This window comes from Pelodiscus sinensis, chromosome 17 (assembly GCF_052426305.1).
Source record: "Pelodiscus sinensis isolate ZL-2025 chromosome 17, ASM5242630v1, whole genome shotgun sequence".
Classification (NCBI taxonomy): Eukaryota; Metazoa; Chordata; order Testudines; family Trionychidae; genus Pelodiscus; species Pelodiscus sinensis.
In genome coordinates, this window is record NC_143068.1 from 32,977,868 (window position 1) to 32,996,334 (window position 18,467).

General features: G+C 55.5%; 1 protein-coding gene across 1 annotated transcript in view; it reads left to right on the forward strand.

The window, feature by feature from the left end:
• Nucleotides 1-18,467, forward strand: part of LOC142818826 (signal-regulatory protein beta-1-like) — a 105,020-nt gene that overhangs the window by 73,526 nt on the left and 13,027 nt on the right. Inside the window, exons 4-5 of the mRNA XM_089769813.1 lie at nucleotides 15,378-15,716; nucleotides 16,233-16,502. Of these exons, the coding sequence (XP_089625939.1) occupies nucleotides 15,378-15,716; nucleotides 16,233-16,502 (609 nt within the window). The remainder of the gene's footprint in view (nucleotides 1-15,377; nucleotides 15,717-16,232; nucleotides 16,503-18,467) is intronic.

Below are 18,467 nucleotides of genomic sequence, written 5' to 3' on the forward strand. Positions count from 1 at the left end.
CAGGCGCACCATTCCACAGCCGCCTGAATGCAGCTGCTCTAACATCTGTTGTGTCAGTATTTTTGGAATAATGACACGCATTCCCCACAACAAGCACCCCGAATGGGTTGATAACTCTGTTTTCCTGGACACGTAGGGGTCAAGGTCAGGTGAGACCTGAGAGTTCCATAGAGATGTTCCATGCATCACTAGATCCATAACTTGGGACAGTGCTGGGTCAACACGAGTTGTTCTCTTAACTTGTGCAGCAGTGATGGGCATGTTCTCTACCTGTTCAAAGTAAAAGATTTCCTTCTGGCCACTATCTTGATGTTTGACTGGCAAAGGCAGCCTAGAGAGACCATCTGCATTGCCATGTAGAGTGGCTTTCCGATATCTGATCTCGTATGTGTGTCCTGAAAGCCACAATGCCCATTGTTGCATACGACTAGCAGCCATCGATGGAATACCTGTATGTGGACCAAAAATTGCCATCAGAGGTCGATGGTCAGTGAGAAGTGTAAACTTCCTTCCAAACAGGTACTGGTGAAATTTCCGAATCCTAAAAACGATTCCCAATGCTTCATGTTCAATTTGCGCATAGTTAGTTTCAGCCTTGATTGGAAGCAAAAGCAATTGGTTTCTCTTCTCCTGAAGGCATAACATGTGACAAGACTGCTTCCACTCCATATAGGGAGGCATCACAAGCCAACTGTAAAGCTGAGGATGGATTAAAATGCGTCAGGACCTCTGCATTTAGCAATGCACATTTAGCCTTGTTAAATGCAACGTCACAGGCGTCAGTCCACTTCCAGAACTTGTTCAGGCCAAGGAGCTCGTGAAGTGGTTTTAATAGTGTGGCTAGCTGTGACATAAACCTTCCATAATAGTTTAATAATCCTAAAAATGAGCGAAGCTGACTAACATTTTGAGGGGGTGGAGCCTCCACAATAGCCTTAACTTTTGAAGGGAATTTATGAAGGCCAGTAGCATCAATGATGTGTCCCAAATATTCAACAGAGGGCTGAAAGAATGCACACTTATCTTTACGGACTCGTAGGCCATACTCTTCCAGTCTTTGTAGGGTAGCCTCTAAGTTCTTAAGGTGATCCTCCTCGTTCCCGCCTGTGACCAGGATATCGTCAAGATAGCACTGGACTCCTGGCAAGCCACATGAGATCTGGTCCATAGCTCTCTGGAACAAAGTGGGGGCAGAAGTTATTCCAAAGGGTAAGCGACAGTAACGATAAAGCCCTTTATGCGTCACAATAGTCAACAGCTCTTGGGATTCCTCATCAACTTGCATCTGTAAATATGCTTGACTCAGATCAATCTTGCTGAACTTTTGTCCCCTAGCCAGGCCTGCAAAGATGTCATTGATGCAAGGAAGGGGGTATTGCTCTGCACATAACGGGGTTAACAGTGACCTTAAAATCCTCACAAATCCAAATAGTACCATCTGGTATTAGGACTCCATTATTGAGTAGGTGCTCCAGGTCTGCTTCAACTTTTGGCCTGATAGCATATGGCACAGTTCTGGCCTTCAGATATTTTGGTTGGCTACCAGGTTTAATATTCAGTTTCACGGTGATTCCCCTCATACTTCCCAGATCCTCTCCAAAAACAGCAGCAGGTTTCTTTAATATATCGGTCAGACCTGTTTCTTCTTTAATCATCCGGTGCACTTCTGCCCAGTCCAGTGGGATCTTCCTAAGCCATGATCTCCCCATTAAGGCTGGGTAATGGCCTTTCACCACAAACAGTGGTAATTCTGCAGTCTGTCCATTTAGTTCCACCTAAACATCAGTAGTGCCCAATAGGAGTACTGCTTCACCTGTATATGTCTTCAGAACAATCTTTGTTGCCTTAAGTGGAAGATGCTTCAGCTTTTCCTTATACACCATGTCTGAGACCAATGAAACTGCTGCACCAGTGTCTACTTCCATGCGTACCGGTTTGCCATCCAACAGTGGGGCTACCCAGTATTCATGGGAGCCCCCTTCTAAAGACAAAACATAGCAGGGCACTTCTTCTTCAGACAGGGTGTCACCTTGATCATCAGGCATCTGCTCAATGGGGGTACGTCTACACTACAGCGCTAGTTCGAACTAACTTAGTTCGAATTAGTTAATTCGAACTAAGCTAGTTCGAACTAACGCATCTAGAACTAAAAACTAGTTCGAACTAGCGTTTTGCTAGTTCGAACTAGTAAGTCCACATTGAGTGGACTCTGAACAGGGCTTAAGGATGGCCGGAAGCAGTGCCGGCAGGGCATAAAAGGAGGACTTAGAGCATGGAGATACTGTCTCAGGCTAGCCGAGGGCTGCGCTTAAAGGGTCCCGACCCCCACCCCGGACACACAGTTCTAAGGGGTGCCCCGCTTGCAAAGAAGTTCTGGCTTGGAGTGCCCTGAGTGCCCACACTGGGCACATCACAGCACTCGGCCATCAGCCCGGCTGCACTTGCCGCAGGCTGCCATCTGGGGAGAGGGAGTAATTGGGGGGCTGCAGGAGAGCTTCCACCCCCAGAAGCCCGCAGAGCCAGCCCAGTCCTCCCCATCGGGGGCTCGTACCCCATTCCTCCCTCACCTCCTTCCACTTGCCCTTCCCTAGCCCCCCTTCTTCTTGATGTACAAAATAAAGATAACGTTTCTTCCAACATTGACTCTGTCTTTATTGAAAAAAACTGGGGGAGACTGGGAAAAGGAGGTGGGAGAGGGGAAGAGAAAGGCTGGGAGAGGGGAGGGCAACTAACATGATCAGGGGTTGGGAACAGGTCCCAGATGAAGAGAGGCTACAGAGACTGGGACTGTTCAGCTTAGAAAAGAGGAAACGGAGGGGGGACAGGATAGAAGTCTGTAAAAGCAGGGGTTGGGTGGAGAGGGTGCATTCAGAAAAGTTCTTCCTGAGATCCCATAAAGAAGGACTAGAGGACACCAAAGGAAAGGAATGGGTAGCAGGCTTGAAACTAGTAAGAGAAAGTTGTTCTTCTTGACAAAGCAAATAGTTAACCTGTGGAACTCCTTGCTGCAGGAGGCTGTGAAGGCTACAACTAGAACAGAGTTTAAAGGGAAGTGAGATCAAGTCATGGAGGTTGGGTCCATGGAGTCCTATTAGCCAGAGGGTAGGAGTGGTGTCCCTGCCCAAAGTTTGTGGAAGGCTGGAGAGGGATGGCACGAGACAAATGGCTTGGTCATTGTCTTCGGTCCATCCCCTCCAGGGTCCCTAGGGTTGGCCGCTGTGGGCAGACAGGCTACTGGGCTAGATGGACCTTTGGTCTGACCCAGGACGGCCATTGTAAGCTCAGGGCTCAGTGTCGGGGGTCTCAGTGGACCCCCTTGATTTTCATGCACACCTGGTCCTGGGTGGCCAGGCTGGCAGCTCTCCTGCCCTAGACGGCCACTTTCCTGTGCCTAGTGCGGAGATCGTGGACAAGGTCCACGATGTCCGCACTAGCCCAGGAAGGTGCCCGCCTCTTGCGGTCCAGGGCAAGCTCCCGGGAGCCGCCAGCCTGGTCCCGGCAAGAGGGGGTGGGCTGGGGGGCATCGGGTGGGTGGCTCTGTGCCGTGCCAGGTGCAGGGTCTGCTAGCTGGGTGCTGGCAGGCTTGCACCTGGCACGGGCACCGTAGCCAGCCCGTGCCCCTTTAAGGGGTCCGGGGCCGGGAGGGGGGCATAGAGTTTCCCTGGTGTTGGCCAGAGTGGCCACCAGGGAAACCTGGGGAGGGCTAGCCTCCCACTAGTTCGAACTAAAGGGCTACACAGCCCTTAGTTCGAACTAGCTAGTTCGAACTAGGCGTTAGTCCTCGTAAAATGAGGTTTACCTAGTTCGAACTAAGCGCTCCGCTAGTTCGATTCAAATTCGAACTAGCGGAGCGCTAGTGTAGCGCATAGGAAAGTTAGTTCGAACTAACGTCCGTTAGTTCGAACTAACTTTCTAGTGTAGACATACCCTGGGATGCAGATTTTCCTTTTTGTTCTGCCAGACCACAGGCCTCTTTTTCTTTTGTTTGCAGGCATTCTCAATGTGTCCTTTTTTCCCCACACTGTCCACACACAAGGTTCTTACACCAGCATTCTGATGCTTGGAGACCTGGCTTACCAGAGTGATACCATTCCTGGCTCCCCACTGTTTTGTGGGTAGGTTCTTGGGACATTTTATGCACCCCAGGGGGTGCACTAAGGTATTGTGCCTCCTGTGTGGCCAGTTCCATGGAGACCTCAATATCAATGGCCTTTTGTAGGGTGAGCTGAGCTTCTGTCAACAGACGCCTCTGTATAGCTTCACTGTGCAGGCCACACACTAACCTGTCATGTATGGCATCATTTAACATCTCCTTAAATTCACAGACTACGTCTACATTGGCAAGATTTTGCGCAAATACTTTTAACGCAAAAGTTTTTGCGTTAAAGTATTTGTGCAAGAGAGTGTCTACACTAGCATGTGCTTTTGCGCAAAAGCATCCGTTCCAGTGTAGACGCTTTCTTGTGCAAGAAAGCTCTGATAGCCTTTAGCCATTGGGCTTTCTTGTGCAAGAAATTCCTGTTGCCTGTCTACACTGGCCTCTTGCGCAAGAACAGTTGTGCAAGAGGCTTATTCCTCAGCAGGAGCATCATAGTTCTTGCGCAAGAAGCACTGATTTCACACATTAGAACGTCAGTGTTTTTATGAAAGAACTCCCCGCCAGTGTAGACAGGCAGCATGTTTTTGCGCAAAAGCAGGAGCTTTTGCGCAAAATCTTGCCAATGTAGACGTAGCCATAGTGTTCAGCAAGCTTTTTCAAATTGGCTACAAATTGTACAATTGTTTCACTTTCTTTTTTGGTCTCCGTTATGGAACCTAGACCTTTCTGCAATGACCAATGGGTTTGGAGCATAATGTGACCCCAGGATTTCCACAATGTCACTGTACGGTTTGGTCTCTGGCTTAACAGGGAGCAGCAAACTGCGTAGCAGAAAGTAGGTCTTAGCCCCTACAACACTTACAAATATTGGCACCTTCTTCTCTTCTTTAATGTCATTTGCAGTAACAAAAAGTTCCAAATGCTCAGAATATACCTGCCATTGCTCTACAGTCTCCTCAAAAGGTCCCAGTGGCCCTGTAAGTGTAGCCATGGCTCCTGCACACACACACCCTTTTTTTTTTTTTTTCAGTGTCTGGGCTCCTTAATCTTAGTTTCAGTTTGCACAGTGTAGCAATCAGTTCTTACCCCACCTTCCAGAACAGCCAAAAAAAAGTTTGTTTTCTTACATTGACTTCTACTACTTTTGTTGCTGGGGGAAGCACAGGTATCGCCTCTGTGTCACCACTTCTTATGTCGTGGGGAGTTTCACAGTTTAGGAAGAAATCAGTGGAAATGCAGAGAGCTTGAGTGGTTGCAAGTGTCCATTTTATTGCATAGCACAGAACTCACTAGCACAAGCCCAGACTAGCTGGGCTAACCCCAGTGACTTATTCATAGAATCCTAGAGCTGGAAGAGACCTCAGAAGGCCAGCAAGCCCAGCCCCCTGCTCTAGGCAGGACCAATCCCAACTCAATCAACCCAGTTGTTATTCTGTTACTATAACAACAAGATCTATATCTACAACCCAATATACAACAGATAGCTCAGAGCTTCCCACCTACAGCAGCCCAGAGTCCAGATCCGGCCGCTGTGTGTGGGGCAGGGCTGGATGAAGTGGGGAGAGGGGCCCTGGTGCACTAAAATCCAGATTGTGATGTGGAGTCAGGGGCTTGTGTCCATCTCTTCTTCTCCAGCTCTTGTAATTTAGGAAGAGTCCCCCTCAGGCTGGGATTTCTCCTGACCCAGTTCACCCCAGAAGGGAACCAGGAGGGCTGCCGGGGACGTGGCTGGGGGAAGTTCCAGTGAAGAAGAGGATTGGACGAGCCCCAGAACACGCTTTGTTGGGAGTGTTACCCCCAAGGGCGCAGGTAGCAAACACAAATGCCACTTGGTGCCCTTGTCAGTAATACAGGATCGGCCTCCCGTCAGGGTCTGTCACCTGTGAATTCATCACTGACGTGAATCCCTCCCTCCTCTGGTGCAGGTGCAATAAAGAAAGAGGGGGGGATATGCAGGTGCAAACAAGGTGCAATGTGGTTTAGGGATTAATTACAAAAGCAGGGGAAAGGGGGATACACAAGGCAGACTGGGGACAGTGGAAGCACAAACAGGGGCGTGAAGCCCAGACCTGCTAAATCCAGCCCTTTGGCTCAGTGTTTTCAAGTGGTAAGAATTGCCCCTCGGTGCAGGGCCCGTTCTCTCCTGAGGACTTGGCAGTGGTGCTGAGGGGTGCCCAGGACTGTCTACCCTTAGGCTGATTTCGGGCCTGTGGAAAGGAGTCCCATGATGTCCAGTCCTGGACTGGTGGGTGTGGGGGAGTTGCAGGTTGTTGGTGCTACAGGCAGATAGTGTGTGGGTGAGGATGGTAAAATCCCCTTCTTCCTCCACGGCAGGTTTGTCGTGGGATTGTCGCTCATTGTCCGAGGGTAGAACAGACAGACCCGCACGCTGCTGCCGCTATCGTGGACAGACGGCCCTGAGGTACCACAGTCCTTATAAAGCCCCCAGAGCCGGGAAAAACCTGAGGAGAATAGACCCCTCGTGACCACTTGGCGGGAAAATCCAGTTTAGACTGGTCTCTGAGGAGATCCACCGTGGATCCCTAGGTCAAGGGTCACAGACTCCCCTTTGGTTGTCCCAATTACCGAGGGAGCAAAGTAATAGCTTCTTTCTAAATTTGGTGCTGTCTACACAGTGCCAAATTTTGAAATAAAGTGCTCTTCCGGCAAGTCTTCCTGGAATGAGAGTTATAGGGACACCAGAACAGAGCACCAGAATGATTAGGGGGCTGGAGCATATGACTTATGAGGAGAGGCTGAGGGACTTGGGTCTGTTTAGTCTGCAGAAGCGAAGAGTGAGGGGGGATTTGATAGCAGCCTTCAACTTCCTGAAGGGGGGTTCCAAAGAGGATTGAGAGAGGCTGTTCTCAGTAGTGACAGATGGCAGAACGAGGAGCGATGGGCTAAAGTTGTGGTGGGAGAGGTCCAGGTTGGATATTAGGAAAAACTATTTCCCTAGGAGGGTGGGGAAGCGCTGGGATGGGTTCCTTAGGGGAGTAGTGGAATCTCCATCCCTAGAGGTGTTTAAGTCTCGGCTTGACAAAGCCCTGGCCGGGTTGATTTAGTTGGGATTGGTCCTGCCTAGAGCAGGGGGCTGGACTTGATAACCTTCTGAGGTCTCTTCCAGTTCTATGATTCTATGACCTGTTGTTTTGAAATAACAGGCGTGTTTAAAGACGCGGAATAGCTATCGTCAGGTACCTCCGGTATCCTGAAATAGTGCTGCTGTCGAGACGTAGCCTGACTTACACGCTGTCATAACATTACATTTACGGAGAAAGAACAATCAAACCATCCATAAACAAATCGCTCTCACAGGAGCGGGAGATGGGCCGTGGGGCAGGGCTGTTTTCCAAGTCTCAAAATATCACTGGGAATCAGTGAAAAAGGAGCCTTTCCGCACCTAGAGATGTCCCCAGTGTCGATTGTTCCACCCAGGCTGCGAGTGGGCTCTGACCCGGCGGGGCCGGTCGCACGGAATGAGTCTGTGACGTTCACCTGCCGCACGGAGGGGTTCTACGTGCAGGGGACCAGTCTCAGCTGGCTGGAGAATGGAAACGAGACGGATCTGGGGAAACCCTCCCGCCCGACGGAGAATCCAGACGGGACGTTCACGCTGCAGAGCTCCCTGGAGGTCAGAGCAACCGAGCAGAGGAACCAGTCTGTGTTCACCTGTCGGGCTGTGCACGATTCCCAGCCCCCCGTCAGTGCCAGCGCCACGCTGAGAGTCTCCCTGCCACCTGCAGAGCCTGATGAGGGTTAGCTAGGTCCCCCAGGCACGTAATGGTGCAGCTCTCTCTATCCCCTTGTCTGTGTGAAGGAGAGAGGCCACTGGGCAGATCCTAGTCACGCTTCCCAGGCAGCAGCAGCTGCTCCCGGGGCCTCCTGTCCACTTGCTGATCAGACATTTCTAGGGCACGTTGCTGGCTGCTGCCCAGCCCTGCTCTCTGGAGCGGTGCCCACTGCCGCCTTCCTCCTCTTCCTCAGAGGAAGGGGGCAATGAGACGAGTAAACACTTCCTGCCTGCGATTTCCTTGCGGGGTCGAGCATCCCTGCCACGGCCACAAAGCGAAAGGGGAGACTCAGAGCTGCATCCCGGAGCAGAGCTAACGCCGCACCCTCGCTGGCGGGACATGCAGCCAAGCCAGAGAGTGTTTTGACCTGGAAACATACACCCCCTGGGGACAGCTGGGCTACGTCTAGACTGGCATGATTTTCCGGAAATGCTTTTAACAGAAAAGTTTTTCCGTTAAAAGCAGTTGTGGAAAAGAGCGTCTAGATTGGCACGGACACTTTTCCACAAAAGCACTTTTTGCAGAAAAGCGTCCGTGCCAATCTAGACGAGGTTTTGCGCAAGAAAGCCCCGATCGCCATTTTCGCCATCGGGGCTTTTTTGCGCAAAACAATACCGCGTTGTCTACACTGGCCCTTTTGCGCAAAAGTATTTGCGCAAGAGGGCTTTTGCCCGAACAGGAGCAGCATAGTATTTCCGCAAGAAGCACTGATTTCTTACATGAGATCGGCAGTGTTCTTGTGGAAATTCAAGTGGCCAGTGTAGACAGCTGGCAAGTTTTTCCGCAAAAGCAGCTGCTTTTGTGGAAAAACTTGCCAGTCTAGACACAGCCCTGTAGTTCTCTCTGGTCTTAGCTTCCTACCATCCATATCCTGATCTAAGACCTGGAGGGGTTGCCCCCTTTCCTAGGGGAGGGAGAATTCAATTCCCAGTTTGTCCTCACAGGGAAGTCTCAGCAGCCAAGCCCTAACAAGCCTTTTTTCTCGGTTTAATCCGGCCGTTGGATGCTGATTTATTCCCAGACTTCCCCCGGTGCCTGTGGCTTTTGCCCAAGGGCCGCTCCTGGCTGGGCTGGGCTGGGTTATTGCTCAGGGAAGTTCATGGACTGACTCTCCTCTTTCCTCTCTTTGGGCAGCCCCACGCCTGTTTCCTGGTCTCCTTGCACCGGTCACTGCCTGCCAGCTTCTCCCCGCCTCCCTCTGAGCAGGGAGTTCAGAGATGCAGCTGCAGTGACCCCTGCTGGCTGGGCCAATGCTTCCCTCTGAGCGGTTCCTATCAACTCACCCACCTGCTGAGGGAGCAGCCGAGGGGGGATTCCTGACCCCCTCCAGCCTGTCTCCGGGCTGTCTGCATCGACCTTCCTTGGGGAGCAGGGCTCCCATATGGGGTGTGATGCACTTTATCCCCGTGTAACACAAGTGTGCCTGAGATGGGAATGCAAAATCCCATTTGATTGGTTAACCAGCTGGCAGAGGGAGGCACCGCAGTCAAGCTGGAGGACTCCCCCGCACCCCCCCCCCCACACACACACTGCAGGTAGGGGCTGCTTTGGCCAGGCTGGAGTGCCGCATGCATGGAGCTGGAATGGCCCCTTGCCCTTGGCGGGCGGGGAGGTGTTCCAGCCCTCCAGGACTGGTCTTACCATGAGGCGAACTGAGGCTGCTGCCTCAGGTGCCAGACTGGGAGGGGGAGGGAGGGAGAGTGCCACTAGGACCCAGAGTGTAGAAAATTGTGTCTGCTGCTGAACAAGGCATTTCAAGTTGTTAGTTCTCCTTTATTGGGGTCGGGAGCAGAGCAGTCCCCTGAGCGGAGTAGAACAGGAAGAAGGCGGAATTGAGACCTTGCAAAGTGCTGGCCCAAGCAAGGGGGCATGGCAGTGTTATTTGAGCTCCCCACCTCCGGTGCCAAAATGTGGGCTGGCCCTCCAGCCCCCGCCACTTAACCAGAATGGGTAATCCTCACCTATTAAGGGTGATGTTAACCAGCACTGAGAGACCCAATGGCTCACGAGTCCTGCGGCATCAACCCTGAAGCTCAGACTCTTGGCAGAAGCAGGGAGTCTCGTGGACATGACACTGTCTCCACACTCCGGATCAAGATCCACGTCACTCCCTGGACTATGGTGTCTTCGGGACACTGCCCTCTGGCAATGCCCACCAATGGTCCCTGTAATCTTTTCCATCCATGTGTGGAATAATTTTATGTGCACCAAGGCATGGGAATGTGCACCACCAATAGAAACATAAACCTAGCCGTGGGCGCTCTGCTAATCAGCTGGGTGGCATTTGACTGTCTGCTGAGTGCCTGGCCACCCAAGCACCCTGCTCATAGGGAACACCGGTGTCCACCGCTCTGTTCTGCCTCCTCTGGGCTCTCAGAGCTCCTCACTCAATACGTCTGCCAGCATGGCCAACTATAGCCCCAAAGTCTAGTCCCTGGCCTCAAGGCAAGTGTCAGTCAGTAAAGGCCACGTTTCTTGGTGGCAAAGTGCAGAGCAAGTGGGGACCCAGGCCCTCCCCTACTCCAGATCCTGGCCCAGGGACCCTCTTATGGTAGCCTTTTCCTGCCCTCCTTTGCTCCCCTCAACGGGTCCTGTTCCCTGGGTCACTTGCCTGCAACCCTAGCACCTTCTTGGCCCTTGTATCAAGGCCACAGCCTGGGAGGTAGCAGGTAGGTGCTTCTCTGCAGCTCCACAGAGCATGGCCAGTGCTGCTCTGTCCAAGGTGCTTTCCCGGAAGCCAGTCCTGTACCCTCCCTGGTCAGGACCCAACAGCTTCTTGTATCGGGGCGGCCCCAGCAAGCCGCCCTGCCCTTTGGTTGGAACAATTTGGCAGCCTGCTTTAGCCCCTCCCTTGCTAGAGTGGGGCAGCTGCCCCACAACACACCCCAGGCTCAAATCCCCCGGCTCGGCCTCCCAGACGGTGGGAGTCCGCAGGCACCAGCGGGGGCAGTTAGGCACCATGTGCAGAAAGTGCCGGCGATAAACAGGGACATTCAGTTTCTGAAGCTGGGCCCAAAGCGATTGCTGCCGGGAGACTCTGCCCTGGGGCTGGTTTGCTGGGGCATTGTAGCCCCACGGCGCATCGTCTTCTCCTGGCACCAGTGGCAACGCTGCCCCCGGCCCTGGTGCCACGACGTTTTCCACAGAGCCACGACATACTGTGCTCTCTTCCTGGTGCCTCCCTTTTGTGGCCAGACCCAGAGCTGCTTCTCTGCGGCGCGTCTGGGGCTGGATGTGGGGTGGACGGTCGGGGTCAGTGTTTGAGAAGTGATGAAACTTGCACAACAGTTGCAAGACCTAAAGCTCTTGCATCTGGGCCTTAGGGATTACGCTGCAGAGACCCAGCCAGATCAGAGAACGCTCTTGCTGCGGGCGGCTCCCTGGGCTTTTCTCTTCCCCTTTTCGTCTTTGTCTATAAACCCAGGGCACTTGCGGCAATTAGAGCTTTATCCTCCCCTGGAGCAGCTGGTCTCAGAGGCCACGTCTACACGACTCACGTTATTTCAAAATTAGGGGAGCGTCCGCACAGTTAGTCTTGAAATAACAGGCTTCTTCTTCCGGAATAATGAACCCTCGTTCCACGAGGAATAACACCTGTTCTGACATTGCTCTTTCCAAATAGCAGTCGTGTGGATGCTCCACGGCTGCTGTTTCAAAATAGCTCCTCCCGGAGGCCACTAAAAGTAATTATTCCCCAGTGTCTCCTGGGGCTCTAAATCGAGGTGCCCATATTAGGGGAGCCTGCCTTGGACTCATTTTGAGGCTTCCCTGTAGTGTGGACGTGCTATTTCGAAATATCCTTGTAGTGTGACCTACCCTAGTAATAACAGTGATGGGAAAGGGAGTCTGCCTGGGCTACCCTGCCCAGCCAGAACCCTGGGTTCACACTGAGCGACTGCACCCTGGTTACTAGGTATCTGCTGCCGTCACTCGTGCCAATTGCAGCGTAGACACAGTCAGCGCTTATGTCTACACTGAAGTTATTCTCCTGTGGCTGGCCCGTCTCACTCAGCTCACAGGGTTCACATGGCAGGTGCTGAAACTGCAGGGCAGATGTTCTGGATTCTCACCCATCAAGGGGTCCCAGAACTTGGGCTCCAGCATGGTCCCAAACACCTGCACCTCCTGGATAGCTCTGTAGCCTGCATCCTGTGAGCCTGCAGGAGCTGTCCTGGGCCAGACGTGGGTGTTTAATTGAAGCGCAGACCCCCCCAAGCGAGCTGCCGAGGTGGCACAGGGAGGGAGCCTACATCTGACTCCCGGTCCTGCGCTCTCAGGACAAGACCATCCTTCCCCTCTCGTCCAAACTGGAGCCAAACCAGCTTCCAAAGGTTTGCTTTTGTGCAGGGTCCAAACCAGGAACAGGCCTGTTCGCAGGAGAAAGGCCGATCTCATGAGCTCTCTGCTGGTTTGGCACCGTGGAATCCAAACCCCATTGCCAGGCCGAATCGAGAGCCAAGGCCCCTCCCCACCATCAGTGGGTAACACGATGGCGCAGGTGCTGGGAATGGCAATGCACCTTCCCTGGAGTCAGTTCACGGCAGGGTGAAAGTCCTGAGCAGGGAATGGCTGTGCTGTGCCACAGGCATCTCAGGACCAGCTTTCACACGTGTGATGGTGCAATGGCTGGTGAATTCCTTGGCTACGTTTTTGGGAAGCGGATCTGGTCTTGAATGCTGGACAGTCCCTTCCGAAAGAGCAGCCCTCTGCCACGGCCCTTTCTTCACCCACAAATGACCCCATTTTGTCACGAACTCTTCCTGGCATGAGGAACCCAGGAGCGAGGAAGCTCGGTGAGAAGGGAAGAGCCGGGTCACAGCATCCCCTTTGCGGTGGGAGGTGAACTCAGTGCTAGGGGGGAAGTTCCGCTGCCCGAGGGTGTCACGGACGCAGATGGGAAGTGACTTTTCACACCCCGGCGTTCACAGGCTTCCTGCAGACACCAGGGCGCTGGGGAAGGGTCTCCCCTCTGCGGCACCATGGCAGCCTCGGCTCCTCGGGCCGGATGGTCCCTTCCCTGCCTGGTGCTGATGCTGCTGGAAGCCTCTGGTGAGTGTGGAACGTTGTGGGCACAAAAGCTTCCAGCAGAGGGGAGTCCCAGGGGCTCGGAGGGAGGATACGCCCTTGTAGGTTTCTACACCAGCTGTTTGAAAGGACGGGTCATGGCCCAGCGCTGGGGGCTGGGATGTCGGGCGCCGGGTGTTGTGGCTGCAGGGGGATGAGGTGAGCAGCGGGTGTGTGGGGAGGGGGCGGGGGGAGGTCTAAGGCAGCTCCCTGCCTGGCCTGGCCCCACAGACTGCGCTGTGCCCCAGAAGTGGCTGACAACAAGCTCAGCTCCTAGGTGTGTATGTGGGGGGGGGGGGGTGCACAGGCTCCCCACACTGCCCCTGCCCTGAGCACTAGCCCCGCACTCCCATTGGCTGGGAACCTGCTGCCGGCTGCTTCTGGGGGCAGCAGGATCTGTGGCGCCAGGAGAGGCAGGAAGCTGCTTTAGCCCCCCCTCTCCCCCCCATTGCACCACTGACCAGGAGCCTCTTGAGGTGAAATGCTCCTGCCCCAGCCCTGACACGCACCTTCCCCCAAAGCTGGAGCCCCCTCCTGCCCCCCAAAGCTCTCAGCTCAGCCCCACCCCGGAGCCCACACTCCAGTCAAATCGTGCTGGGTCGCAGCATCAGCAATTTTCTTCAACTGGGTCAGGAGGAAAAACTGGAACCCACCAGGCTATACGAGGAAAGAGCTTTCCCAGCCCTGCCTGTGATCCCTTCAGGCTCTGGTGCCTGACAGCTGCTGAGGGGGTCTCTGTGTCCCCAGAGGAGGTTTCGTTTGCTCTTCCTTTGCCTGCCTACCAAGGGAGGGTTGGGTTGGACGGTAGGAAAAAGTTCCAAGGCGTCAGGGGGGTTAAACACTGGGATAAATCGCCTCTCTCCATCCCTGGGGATGGTCTAACGGTTTCCAACCTTTTTAAGCAGGAGATCACTTTTTGAATTAAGTGCAATCCAGGATCCACCTCAAACCCAAATCTCCTGGCCCCGCCCCCTCTGTGCCCCTTATCCGAGGCCCCGCCCCTGCTCACTCCATCCTCCCTCCCCCACCCTCTCTCCCTTTCCCCAGGCTGAGGCAGAGGGTTGGGCTGCAGGTTCTGGCCTTGGATTCAGGGATTTGCGGTGTGAGAAGGGCTCTGAGTTGGGATTAACCGGTTAACTGATACACAAGCTTGTCGGTTAATGCTATAGACTACACACATCCCCCCCCCCCTTTGCCAGTACATTTTTCAGCAGCCAACCTCTGTCCTGGCTTGTGCCAGGTCTGGGACCTACCCCCGTCGTGGCTCTGCATTTAAAGTGTATTAAGAGCCAGGCGGGCAGGCAGCCTGGCTCAGTTCCAGGTCTGGGAGCTCAGATCTACCCCCCTTCCCCCGCAAGACATGGGTTGCTGCCACCCTGCGCTGCTACTTCTGTATCAGAGGCAACAGCACCGGGCGACAGGCAGCTGGTCCGTGATGAAGCTGATTTTTAAAACCGGCTCCCCACACGGACCAGCTCCTGCCTGGTACCCCACGCTGCTGTCTCTGATAGAGAGGCAGCTGTGCAGAGTGGCAGGGGGCTCCTCGGGAGTGGGGCTGGAGTGCGCTGGCTGCTGGCCCCGCCCCCAGGGACTATAGAATGGTCGAGAGACCGATAAGAATTCACGAGGTTACTCGACTATTCAATTAACCGATATTTAACATCCCCAATTCTGAGCTGCTCTTGGGCCAGGCAGTTGGGGTGCAGGAGGGGTTCTAGGTGCAGGCTTTGTCAAGGCATTTGGATGTAGGGGTGCTTGGGGAAATGGCAGGGACTTGGGGTGCTGAGGGGGTTAGTTAGAGGTGGGTGGTTTATCTCTTTAAAAGTGATGCTTTTAGATTCCAGCAGTTGCTGGCTCCTGTTGCTGTGATGGGCAAAGACAAAGAGCAGCACCCAGCACACTGGCCCTTTGCTGTTCATTTCTGGATTCACCCCTCACTTGTTTCTCTGCCTTTCCAAATGAGACAGCCCCCTTATAGCCCCCGTACTGAGTGCTCCCGACCCCACCGCCAGGACCTCTGTGGGAATGCGGGAGGCCAGCAGCCCTGGTGGGTGCAAAGGGCTCAGCTGTGGGAGTTAGGAACCTGCCTCCCCAGTTCATACTGGGGTTTGAGTGTCCGGCTGGAGCAGTGCATGGGGCTCAGGCCACTGTCCCTGCGGGTGCCCAGGAGGTTCTGTGTCTACCCAGCCCCCTGCTCACGCTCAGCGCAACAGCTGCCTGGTCCCTGCAGCTCCCAGGAGCTGGGGCAGAGCTGAGGAAACGCGACTCTGGGGCAGCCTGCAGGGGGCGCTGCAGAAGGACACAAAGTTACTCCCCAGGATCCAAAGAGCGGTGCCCTGGCGGGGGACTCAGCCCCCTGCTGCTGCGGGATGGGGCTTGTCAAACAGCCTCCCCCAGCCCGGCCTGTTCTCTCCTTCCAGGGGCCGGGGCCCAGGAGTTCCAGCTGCTGCAGCCCCAGGGCGCCGTGTCGGTGTCAGCGGGAGAGAATCTCACCCTGCCCTGCTCTGTGACTGGGAACCCTCCGGCAGGACCCACGAAGTGGTTCAAGGGCTCGGGCCCCACCCGCCAGCTGGTTTATGCAGAGTCAGGATCATTCCCCCGGGTGACGAAGGTGGCCAACACTGACACTGACTACTCCATCCGCATCAGTGACACCCGCCCCGAGGACGCCGGGACCTATCGCTGTGTGAAGTTCAAGAAGGGGCTGGGAGGCGATGAGGAGATCGTATCCGGCGCTGGCACGGCCGTGTCTGTGAGCGGTGAGTGCGAGCTCCCAGCCGGCCACACGCCCCTCCCCCCGGGGCCGGTACCAGGGAGGGGAACAAACCCGGCTCAGCCCAGACAGTCACCGGGGATTTGGGTTTTCCACCGAGCCTGCAGCAAAGTGGGGCTGGAGGAGACCTGCCCCTGGATGAGGGGCTGTGGATCTTTGGGGGGGGGGGGCGATTTCTGTCCTAGACACAGGAATTGCTGCCCTCAAAGAGGAACCCCCGGCCAGACACTGTCCTGGGGTGTCTCCCCTCCCCCTGCAGCTCTCTGCCTGTGGGCCCAGGGCTCGGCTGCAGCCAGGCAGTGCCTGGGGGGTTCTTCTGCCTTGGCTGTGACCCAGCAAGGACTCTCCTAGCCTGGCCCCGTCCTCCTTGGCATGAGCTCAGGGGCGGGGCTGTGGCTCCCCCATCTCAGGCTGTCCTGTGGGGAGCAGGCCCCGTGGGGCGGGGGGAGGGGCTGTCAGTCACAGGGGGCTCTGCCTGGCTGATAAACGTTTCTCCCCACAGCCAGGCCGTCGGCCCCGTCTGTGTCCGGCCCCCCCAGCAGGGCAGAGCCGGGCGCCCCAGTGACTTTCACCTGCAAGTCTGAAGGATTCTCCCGCAGAGACATCACTGTGACCTGGCTCAAAAATGAGAACGTCTCCTACAGCGTGTCCAGCACCGTGGGGCTGAGCCTGAGCACAGGAGACGCCGACTCCCAGCTTACCTGTCAGATAGAGCACAGCGCCTTAGCGGCTCCCCTGCGTGGGACGTACAACCTCAGCCACGCCCTGCGAGGTAGGAGCCCAGCCGGGCCTGACCACTGGGGGCTCTGCCACTGGGTGGGGGAAGGGCACCAGAGACGGATCTGCTGCCCTCTGGGGTCCCTTGGGCTGGGTGTTTAGTGGGTGTCAGACACTGAATCCAGATTTGGGTCCAATCTCTGCCCCGGGCCCGTCTCTCATTCTAGGGCCCTGAGAACGCAGAGACCTTCCCCCAGTCGGGGACGCGCCCTGCTCCAGCTTGGGGGGGGCGGGGGTGGTAGGCGTGTGGGGGGAGGGGCGCATGGGATTTGCCCTTGTCTGAACCTTGGCAAGATCCTCTTCCCCAGATGATCTTTCCCAGCTGTGAGGCGCTTTTTCAGGTTCGGGGGGGGGGGGGGGTGAGGGGGAGTTGGGTGGAGCACGTGGGCAGGAAATGTCGCTGTGGCCGCTCTCTGTGCCCAGGGCTGATCCTCCCTGGAGCATGTGAATGTCCCACGGAGGGGAACTCAGACCTGGTCCCTCTGCAGAGCTGGTTCCCCAAGGACTCCCCCAGCTCAGGGATGTGGCTGATTTGAGGCTCTCAGATAAAAATGCCGGAGGTTCCTGAGCCCTTGTCCTCCTGCTCTGCAGAGCCCGAGGGCCCCACGCCAGAGTCCAGGCTCCCTGGGGTCAGGCCACAGCCTGGGGGGGCTGCCAGGCAGAGCTGCACAAACTCTGCAGAGGCCATTTCCAAGCGGCTGTTCCCAGGGGAGAACTCGCCCAGCACATGGAAGGTGCCTGGCGCGAGGGCGGGATGGCCGGGAACTAGCAGGGCTCTTGGCCGTGGGCTGATCTGAGGCATTTCCACTGCAGGTCAGAGCCTGTTGTCCAGCCCGGCTCTCTGGATTGGGCTCGTCCTGGAGAAGATGCTGACTGGAGCCTTCCTCCTCTTCCTCTTCCTGAGGCGTAAGGAGTAACCAGGGAAATGCAGCTTCTCTGTGAGTTGCTCTGGGGTGTTAGAAAGGAACCAGAGAGAACTGCACTTAATGCTGCAGCCCGGGAGCAGAGCAGGAAGGTTCAAACCTCACAGGGAGTCGGTGTTGCTGGAGGTCTCTGGAGCTGCTCATAGGACACAGACCTGCCCTCCCTGTCGCATGCTGGCCCAGATCACTAGTGACCTGGTGGGTTTCCCAGTCCTGTTCCTAGAGGCCAGGTGGCCCCATCACCAGGAGACCATGTGACCAGGCACTAGCTGCTTCCCTTACCAGGCATCAGAGGCCCTGAGGATTAGGCACAAGGGGGCGATGAATCGCTCTGCCCCGGGGAGTGGGTGCTGCTGGTTTGGGGGGGGGGGGCTCAACGGAGAGCTGGCAGGGCTGGCCAGCTGCTGGGAATCCTGCCCTGGGGTATTCCACCCTCCCTCACTCCAGAACGAGAGTCCCGCTCCTGTCCGAGCACCAGGCATTGCTGGCCCCTGGCTCTGTCCTGTGCCGGGTTTGTACAGAGGGATCAAACCAGCCATTCAGGGTACCAGCTAGGTTCTTTAGTTCACGGGGTCTCAAGTTGTGCTCTGAACCTCAGTTGGTCTGCAGCCACCTTCAGGTGGACTCCAGCTTGACCCTCAGTGCCTCATGCCCAGCTGGGAGCCGATTGTGGGAGCCTGTGACGGCGCGTTGGGGGTTCCCCGTCTCCTGCACCCCGAAATGGCACAAACAGACTGCACCAGCCAGTGGAATTGAGGGTGGTTTATTGCTCCTCCAGCACAGCGCAGCACAGATGTAATCTGGTTACAGGAACTGGGGCTAAGAGGCCTCAGTGCCCCCCTTGAGATAGGGGAGTCCCAGCCCCCTCCCCAGCTCCTTCTTCCCTGCCTTCCAGCCAGCAACTAACTAACCCTCTTCCAGCCCTGCCCACAGCCAGGGCAGCATCCACCTCCCTTTGTTCCTCTCCATGGGGGGTGTCTGGCCACTGGTTTGCATAGTGACTCATCCTGTTTTGCTGGGTCGTGGTACCCACGGCA